General features: G+C 43.3%; 1 protein-coding gene across 1 annotated transcript; it reads left to right on the top strand.

Moving 5' to 3' along the window:
• Positions 1–3120: 3120 nt before the first annotated feature.
• Positions 3121–9197, top strand: LOC124663321. Its single transcript, XM_047201044.1, has 8 exons — positions 3121–3306; positions 3739–3795; positions 3900–4057; positions 5647–5733; positions 6763–7049; positions 7169–7215; positions 8457–8656; positions 9131–9197. Exons 1-7 carry the CDS (start codon positions 3121–3123, stop codon positions 8571–8573), a joined length of 939 nt encoding a protein of 312 aa, XP_047057000.1. The 3' UTR covers positions 8574–8656; positions 9131–9197.
• The last annotated feature ends 880 nt before the right edge of the window (positions 9198–10077 follow it).

The raw sequence follows: 10077 nt of genomic DNA, 5'->3' as shown, positions 1-10077 counted from the left end.
CCATTGTTACACTTAGTTGAGCTTAGCATATTTAGGGTTTGTGCTTGTAAACTAAACATTAGTTTAATTCCGCATTCTTACAAGACAAATCCGCAAGAGTTTGTAATTGCCTATTCACCCCCCCTCTAGGCGACATCTCGATCTTTCACTTGTGTGTGAAGCGCTTTGTCGTTGCAATTTTCAATGTCTTTGGCTCCACATACTTGAGAGCCCCCAATGCTCAAGACACGGCAAGGCTTTTGGAGATCAACGCCAACCGGGGGTTTCCCGGTATGCTTGGTTCCATTGATTGTATGCATTGGAGTTGGAAGAATTGTCCAGCGGCATGGCATGGACAATTCAAAGGCTACAAGAAGGATGCCACCATAGTACTTGAAGCGGTGGCCGACCAAGAGACTTGGATATGGCATGCTTTCTTTGAAATGCCCGGATCTTGCAATGACATCAATGTTCTTCGACGGTCACCACTAATGACAAGACTTGCAATGCGGGAAGGTCCATTGGTGGAGTTTGAAGCAAATGGCCACAAGTACAACTATGGCTACTTCCTCGCCGACGGAATATATCCAAGGTGGCAAACATTTGTGAAGCCAATTATTCAACCAAAAGGTAAGAAGCAAACCCAATTCCACAATGCACAAGCGGCGGCTAGGAAAGATGTAGAGAGAGCATTTGGGATTTTGCAAGCCCAATTTGCCATTGTTAGAGGACCGGCTAGATTTTGGGACCAAGAATGCCTTTGGTATATCATGACCGCGTGCACACAGGGCCGGTCCTGATATTTTAGGGGCCCGGGCGAAAGTACATAAATGGGCCCCATAAGCATCAAAATAGTATTTTTTAGATGTATCGTAACCTTACCAATAAGATGTTAAAATTTTGTTCCATCATTTTTAGATGCAACTTTAATGTTGAGTATGCCAATATTAGTCTTACCGATTATCATGTTGGCTATGCCTAGAAGTACATCGTGGCGGTAGCCATGGCCATGGTGTGCTCTCCTCTCGGTGACACAACACACACTAGATGGAGATTTAGAGTCTTAACTAGCCACACCCTAAAGTTCCCCGTTTGCAAACATTGAGGCCCTGATTGGATCGTCGGTTGAAATCCCTATCTAGAAAGAGCGGTGGCGTTGTTTTGTTGTGACCGCTAATTACGGATGGAAGTTGCGTAGTGTCCGGGGTAAAACACGCCTGGGAAAAAATGGGCACGATGAAAATCCGGCGAACCATGCGCTAACTTCAAACAAAAGTTCCGGGCCATAACTATTACAACTATTTTGGCTAAAAAACCGCTCGACCAATCGGAGCCTAAAAAAATCAAGCATGTGATAAAAAAGAAAATGAACCAATATATGTGGAGTTTCGACCATGCCTATGTAACTCTTTATGTGCCTCTTGCTTCTAATGCAAATTTCATCATATGCAGTTCTCAAAAGAAAATAAGCTTGGAAAACCGACCATTAAGGCATACCAAATATCGAAATACATATGATTCACGTGATGTGGGCAAATGCTCGCTTTTCACGTGATAGAGGCCACACACCCCACTTAATTCATACGGGATTAAGGCCCAACTAATCATACGGGAATAAGTGAATTTACAAAAAGGGCCAGGGCCCTGACTAATCATACGGGAATAAGGCCCAACTAGATGAAGAAAAAAGGCCCAGATTGAGACATAGCGTGTCTCTTCCTCCTCGTCCAGAACCATACAAGAAGAACTCTCGAACTGCTCTAATGGCGCCGGCGCAACAGCTTGACTTCCGGTGCCTCTGCATATGCCTAAGCTAGTCCAGATTTGGGCCCCCCTTGGATCGGGGGCCCGGGGCGGCCGCCCCTCCTGCCCCCCCTAGGGCCGGCCCTGCGTGCACAACATGATTATAGAGGATGATCGCGGAAAATATGTGGATCATACCCACTACGACTTGATGGAGGTTCCCGTGCAAGTGAGGAGGTCCGCACATAGGATTGCCCGATTCATTGCCTCATACCATGCCATTCGGTGCAACGACACACATGATGAGCTTCAAAAAGATCTCATGGAAGAATGGTGGAATTGGAATGAACAACAATAGTTGCACATTTGTTGTATTTGTTTGAAAACTATGTGTTGTATTGTCTCAAAACCATGTTGTATTGTTGTATGTTGGACGTGTTGTATTTGGTGTGAAGTATTGTTGTGAACAATGTATTGTATTTGGATGGTACAATTTATGTGAATTTTTATATATTGTTTGATCTTGTTGGATGCATACTTGTGTGTGTTTCTTGTTTGCGCCGCGCCAACGCGCGCTGCAAAATGGCGCGTCCGGCGGGGGAGAGGTTTAGCGCGCCGCGATATAGCGCGCCTGCTGGAGATGCTCTAAAGATAACATTCCTGCACCTTAGGAGCTCAATCCAAGGCACTTGAATCATGGCCGTCGGATCGAGTGACGTGTCAAAACATTGGCCGTTCGTTTTCTGGATCGAGTGCTGTGAGCCGTCGGATCGGCATCTCAACACTGCTCACGTGGTCCGAGCCGTTGGTTCCAGATACCCTTCTCTTCGACCTTGGTGATGTACCCGCATCCTGGTTCCCCCACTGATTTTTGGGCCTGCTTTCCGCGGGACCCAGAGGTCAGAGAGACAGTGTAGATGGCTATATGTGGGCTTAGACCCTAACAGTAACGCGCGGTGGTTGCCCGTAGTTTCGCATGCCCACTAGGGGTAAAATCGTCTTTCCATGTCTCATTTGCGTCCTTCCTCCTCAGCCCGTACGCGCGTGGCGGATGGCGAGGCGTCGCCGTACGCACTGCTACACCACCAAGCTCGGGGAGGTGCCCTTGCCGGAGCCTCAGTCCTCCAGATCCGTGGTTCACACACAGGCTGGAAGAGGCAGGGGTTTGACCCAGCACAAACCCTAGAAGGAGCCAGATCTGAGCTTGTGGGTGCCGAGCGGCGATGGCGTTCGTCTCTTTCTCCTTCCTCCCGCGCCGCTGCAGCTCTGACCCATGCCCGAGCAAGAACGTGGCCGGCTGCATCTCCACTGACCACGAGCCATACCGGGGTCGCGACGGCCGTCCAGGAGGGACTCGTGTCATCCAGGTGAGCCTGCCTCGTGGGTGGGGCGTCGAGCATGCCAGACCGCTTGGAGCGGCCAGGAGGGTCTCGCCGGCGGCCCGGCAGCCGCTGCTTGGAGTCTCCCGCGCCGCCGGCCAGAATCGCGCCACCGCCGCCGGCCGGAATCGCGCCACCACAGCCGGGATTCGCCCCTCCCCGCCGCCTGGAGTCGCCTTCGCTGCCGCCCATCGCCAGCAACAAGGTAACTTCTTGCACCCGTCTTTATTGATCCCGTTTCGTCCTGCCTACATTTGTTGCCACTGCGTGCCTTGCGAATGCCAACCTTTGCTTCCAGGCGTTCTTCTCTCACGAGAATGAAGAAAAAAACATGGGAAATAGGAACATGGGTAAGAGCATCAACGTGGGAATGGAATCAGGATTACGAAGGCCCACATTTTTTCTCCCCTTTTTGTTATCATCATTCTTTTTTTCGAGAAAACGCAAAGGACCTTTGCGTTTCATTTCATTGAAAAGGTAGAATAGGATTTACAACCTCCGAGGAGGCGAGATACAACGAGGTGCAGGCTAACTTATCATCATTCTTTCCCCATTTTTTTTTTCAGTAGCTGCTTACCTTCAGTGGATTGGGATCTGGCCATCGCAGGGTTACAGATTGTTTTTGCTGTTATTGCAGGTGGATTTAGTGACGGGAATGGAAAGAGGAGAGTACCTCATCTTTCGTCTCACATGGGTGTGCTTGCTCAATTGCTTGCTTGATTTGCTGCTGCCTCTTGTTCTAGGCTTATGCACACAACATGTTTGATGAAATGACTGAAGAAAGAGAAATATATGCATGCCATCCATATCAGAGGTGATGGAAAAGTAATAGATTTGGGACAGATTGCTAAGATGATTCCACAGAGAATTGGTCTAGCCGTGTGCTTCAGTGAAAAGATGCAGCTTATGCTTCTCAACTCATTCCCTTTTATTCACCCAGTTGAACTTTTGAGCAGGTAATTTCTTCTTAGTATGAGGAGCCATGCTATATTCTAAATCTTGGCTTTACACAATTATTGTATCACCAGTCAAAGTATATTGGAATATTCAGTGGCGAATGACGGAAAAAAATTAAGGTCGGGCGAGCTTACAAACATAAAAATTGATGCAAACAATAAAAAATTTCTTCACACGTAAATATTTTATATGATGTTAAACATAGTAACTCGGTACTATGGTACTCCCTCCTTGCCATATTGCGCATTGGTTTGCACGAAAGTCAAACTTCATTAACTTTGACCAAGTTTATTAAAAGAATTATCCATATCTACCATACCAAACGTATACCATATTAAAATATACTTCATGATGAATCAAATAGAATTGATTTTTTTTTGAGGTAAATGATGAATCAAATGGAATTGATTTGATACTCTAGATTTTAATATTTTTTGGGACAAACTTGCTCAAAGATCACATGGTTTGACTTCCAAAAAATCTTAGACACTATATTTTGGCATAGAGGGAGTAATAGCAACATATTCAAATATAAGTTGAACCTACAAACGTACCGATAATAAAGCTTTAACGCCGTCTAGAAGTTTGTAATGGCAAAGCTCTACCTTCCTTTTTTTAATTTCACCAAGATCGAAAACTTTTGAATATCCCTCCCTGATGTAACACGTCATTAAATCTTTCAATAAGTTGACCATGCTTAGCGAAAACCTGCAGAAGTGCCTAATTTAAAGCTGGAGATGTTGTGTTTGAGACATGTTTAATACCCAAAAATATTTCAATAATATCACTTTTGTTCACATACCTACAATAAAATAATATAAATCAGTTGAATGACACTACATAGAAAAGAAGTAAAGACAAAAATAACATACTTCGACACTTAGCTGTAGTTTTCTTCCCCTTGCTGTCCATCTTTCGATCACAAAATCACAGCAACAAACTATCAGAAATCTCGTAGAAAACCTAGACGCGCTAGCCACCGGCGCCGCTGCGCCGGGTGATCTGCAAAACTGGGATGTGCATACGGGCCGGCAGGGGGAGTCAGACGGATCCGCCAGGGCAGGGCGTCGGGCGGCCGGCGGCGCAGGGAGTCTCGTACTCGCGTCGAAGACGAACAGGCAGGCGGGCGCACGGGACTGCCTGGGCGAGTCGTTTTCCTGGGAGCACGTCGCACGCGAGCGGGTGGTTTTACTGGGGGCTGAGGCCTGATGTTCGATCCCGTAGTCCAGTTGATCGATTGTATGGTGTACCTGGCTCCTGGCATCGCACGGGCAGCCTAGGCAGCAGCCCAGTTTGGTCCCGTGGCCCATTTCCTCTTTTTTCTTTTGTTTGTTGTTCAGAAACAGATGGAACTTGTACCAAACTGATTGTATGTCTATAGATATGTATATATATGATTTTTTTTGTCAAATATCAAGGTAGGGCAGCTGCCATACCTTGCCCAAAGGGGAGCTCCGCCCCTGGGAATATTAATTTGTTACCAGTCGAATCATATTGGAATATTCTCTGCAAATTCTGATGTTTCTGAATGAAATTAATTTGCTATTTGTGGATAGGTGCTGATAACCTGTCTGCGGCCTCATCGCAGTTCATCGGGGTTCGGCAGGAGGAGCGCCGGTGCAGGGATGAACGAGGAGGCTGAGCCGTCTGGCTCTTTCGCGCCCGTACTTATCTTGTATGTCCATCCCACCCTCTCCACATATCCACCGTCTCCATCATCTGCTCCTGCACCTCTTTGTTGTGTGTGATGGCTCGCGATCCTCGCCTCTGCTGGATAGCACCATTGAGGCGATGTCCTCGGTTGCCTTCCATTCTTACTCATCTGCGCCTGGATCACCCGTCGTCAGTAGGCCATGGAAGGGAATTATTTACATGACTTCATCTGTTTGTGTTTGATGCTCAGTTCATAAAGAACAGGGCTTGATATTTAGGGAAACAGGGAAGCTTTAGTTTCGTTTATCTTTTGCATCTCTTACTTGGATGCTTAGAAGAAAATTTGGATTCTTTAGTAACCTGCTATTTGTGATAGACTAAATCATGGTACCATACTGAAGAATCCTAGCATGAAAGAATCATGGTAGCATAAAAGAATCATACTAAATCATGGTAGCATAAAAGATGGTAACATCTACGCTGCAGCGGGCCGCACATAGAAACAAATGATGTGACTTAATTATCAAGACAGGTGGAGAAAAGTGATTTTGGATTTTCCCAGCCTAGCTAGGTGGGTTTCTTCCAATAATACCAAGTGAGATATTTGCATCCTTCCCTTATTCTGCACCCCTGACATGTAGTTTGCTAGAGCTGATACGAAAATTTGTTGAAATTCAGCGCTAGAGCTGATGTAAAAACTGTTTCTTGTAACCCACCTCTTAGGAGGATGTAAACCTATTCTATCTTTTCAATGAAATGAAGCGCAAAGGTCCTTTGCGTTTTCTCGATTTTTTTTTGTTGAAATTAGCAAAGCAAATATATAAACCAACAATACATTGTATGATTGCACTCATGCAATTGCTGGATCTTTACCTCCCTATTTTGGTCAGAGGTAGGTTATGCCAAATTTGTTTGTCTGGATTTATTTTCCAATTTTTGGCTCGTATTTGTTCAATACCATGTTGTAGCACGTAACAGTTTTGAGTAAAAATCTGCAAATGTGAGTAATATGCACAAACTAACTTTTTATTCACTTCCATCTACTTCTCAGATTGGTATTAATTTTTTGGGGAACCGGCGGAAGGGGAGAGCGCGGGAAGAGGGGCGGGGCGGCAGCAGCGGCCTCCTCTTCTAGCTCAACCGCAACCCCGAGCGTGGCGGTGGCATCCTGTGCGGCGACGACGACCTCTTGTGTGGTGCCTTCTCATTGGCCCGGCGGCCAGGTGCAGCAGCTTGAGTTATGCCGGTTTCCTCGACCTGTCGACAGTGTGGATGACGAGGTCATGGCCCGGTCTTATCTGCTGCGTCCCTTTCATCCTCTTTCATCTTGTCTGGTTGGTAATGTCTCTACTCTTGATGCATCTTACTATTGTAAAAAGTGTGTTCCTTTAACCATAAAGTGAGATCACTCCACTTGCTCAAACAAAACAAGAAGCTGACAAAATATTAATCTATAGAAGAAGTGCACGACTTCAATACCTTCTCTAAAGAAGAACTTCAGGAGGTAATAGCTCTATATTCTTAAAGTAAAAATGTAGTTGTACCAAACTTTCCGAAGACCATATATCACATATGTAGTATTATGGTCTAGAACTAGATTATCACTTTGGTTTTGGTTGTATAAAATTTGTACTAAGCTGTAGTTCTTTCGAGTTGTAGATCTGATGGTAAGTACTAAGTACAGAACCTTGATTTGAATGATCCATCTTACTTTAGATTGATATATGTTGCTGGTCTGCGTAATCCAAAAGGCATTACTGACATGAAACTTTTGTTGCTGGTCTACGTAATCCAAAAGGCGTTACTGACATTTGTGTTTGTGAATGAACTTGGTAAAAATGACTCCTATCTATAAATTCAAAATGTCCATTGTGTATTCCTGGCACATATGCGCTAGAGACAGGGTAGGTATATCGCTTTCACTTCATCTCATTTTAATTTGCATATCTAAAGGCCATCTTTTAATATCAGTAAATATGTTATGAAATTTTTCTCCGAACGTACCTAAAAGTGTTCATATGTCGATGATTACATGTTATATATCCACGTCATTCATCTTCACTATATGTATCAAATAATCAACCCATGTGTCTGGTCAAATTCGAGACAAGTTTATGTTTCTCCTTATCTAAGTTAATGTAATTTAAAAAAAAAATCATGTTAGCTTTCCTTGAAGTCACCGAGACCCGTGAGTCATATTATGTTGCTGCCAAGGTACTATACGCACCTTTATGTACCAAAGCTTGACGTGTTATCAGCCGGAGTGGTAACTTATGTACTGCTGAATATAACCTCACTATATTACTGAATTTTCTTATTTATTATGTGAAGCTTTAATCCGTTATCTCTATGCAACAATAAAAATGGAGTATGCTTGATGTTCTTTTCGCTGTTTGTATCTTTGCATGTTCAAATGCGATTTCCGTAGTCCTTCTGTAGAGACATGCAAGAATCATTACTTTAGTTGTTTCCCTTGGGGCCAGATTATTTTGTGATTATATATTTTAGTTGTTAGGCTATATGCACGCAAGAGTCCTTTGACAGGAAAAATGTTCATTGAGATTCTGGTGTTGCACAGGAGGTAAAAAATTCTAGATAAGAATCAGTTTTGATGACTTCCACACAATGGATTGCTTCGCCTCTTGTTATGTTGTGATTTTTTCCCACTATTTTAAATATTTCTGTTCAACTAGATCATTTCCATTTTCTGTTTCACATATAGAGAATCATGCCACCATCTTGCAGCTGCGAAAATATATCCTGAAAATCGACCTCTCCGTGGACACCTGGAAACCAATTTGTGATCCATCAGTTCTGAGATGTATGAGCTGGAACTATTTTTGTCTCTTTGATCAGTTCTAACTTCTGATCGGCTGTATTCATCCAAGGTTTCAGCCTCCATCTCCTCTACTGTTCCAGATCTCCCTGCATTGCTACTTTTACAGGTAAATCAGCTCATGCTTTTGAATCTCATGCCACACAGATAACTGTATACCTTGCTTTCTGATTTTCATGGAGTACAGTCTCTAGGCTATTAGAGATTTTCTTCATGTTTAAATCTCCCTTTTTGGAAAAATGTACTTCCATACATTATTATAGCCATCACGAAAAAATGTCATTTCAATCCAATTCGATGTTATGTAGATCTGTTCTTTGCAAAGAATATGCATGTTGGTGCAGATTATGGTCTGGATCTGCTTCTTTCTTTAGAAAGTTTACCTGATTTTACTTGAGATTGTCAATTAGATACCTTGCACTCGGCGATTCAGATGTTCTAGGAGAAATGCACGTTGTTTACCATTTCTCCCCTGAACTTACTTACAGTTTTATTTTCTTCGCAATCTACCACTCTTAAACAATTTGTATCACATTGACTTAATTTTCGTTATATATAAACCCTCTCTTTATACCACTGCCAGGTTGTTACCATGATGCAATCCAGATTCCTGCCAAGATCATATTGGATGCTATGTTAACCCAGGTAAATCATTCAAAGGCTACCTACTATGTTTACACAAGCCATGATAGTGTTATGTATGTCTATCGAATTTTGCAATTCTGTTGGTCAACATAAGACTTCAGATGGCAAGACATTGATATCAAGTTACATGTTGCTCCAACTACCTATTTGAAAAATGTGATGAATTATTTTTCTTCCGGCATTTAGATATTCCATTGTAAGGAGTAGAACTGGGTTGGAGACCATTGTTTCATTTTTTTGAATGGAACATGGCGAAAAGCCTTTTTCATCTAATACTAAGTCTGTATCAACCATTCAACCTATATAGTCAAACAAATAGGTGCAGCTGAGAATCATCTTGCAACTGGAACTAAAATATATGGACATGCATAGCCACAAGACACCAAGAGAGTACAAGCTTGCCAAGCTACAGATCATGGCAAAATGCTAACAAAGATCTACAACAAGGTTCAAGAAAGTGTTATGCGTAATCGGTGTGGTGGCCTTCCGGTTAGCGCTTCAGCGTGCATAAGCGGCGCTTTTCCCCTCTTTTTTCTGCTTTTTTCTGCTTAAGCGCTTATGCAATCGACGCGGAAGGCCTCCGCATTGCACTTTAGCGCGCATAAGCGACGCTTTTTCCGCTTTCCCGAACCTTGATCTACAACAATAGAAGAGAAGGACATTGCGCTTCTACCGTCTTAGGTCCTTTTTGTTGTTGGGCTTCTACCAATTAGCATCCAAGTACAAAATCAACAGCTTAAGGTGGCCACCCCTTTTGCTCTTTGTATAATATACAGTTGTAGTATATTCATGACTACTTCTAATATCATGTATTATGATTTATGATTTGTATAATATAGTTATGTTTCTAGATCAGTACAAAACAACTCCTAATATAATGTATTA

Source organism: Lolium rigidum, chromosome 6 (genome assembly GCF_022539505.1).
Source record: "Lolium rigidum isolate FL_2022 chromosome 6, APGP_CSIRO_Lrig_0.1, whole genome shotgun sequence".
Classification (NCBI taxonomy): Eukaryota; Viridiplantae; Streptophyta; class Magnoliopsida; order Poales; family Poaceae; genus Lolium; species Lolium rigidum.
Note: the sequence above shows the minus strand (reverse complement) of the source record. Positions and strands in the feature narration are given on the sequence as shown.

Coding starts and splice junctions, on each gene's coding strand:
- LOC124663321 (XM_047201044.1), top strand. CDS start 3,121: ATGCCAGACCGCTTGGAGCGGCCAGGAGGGTCTCGCCGGCGGCCCGGC. Junction 4,058..5,646: donor CCAGTTGAACTTTTGAGCAG/GTAATTTCTTCT, acceptor GCCTCATCGCAG/TTCATCGGGGTTCGGCAGGA. Junction 7,050..7,168: donor TCTTTCATCTTGTCTGGTTG/GTAATGTCTCTA, acceptor ATTAATCTATAG/AAGAAGTGCACGACTTCAAT.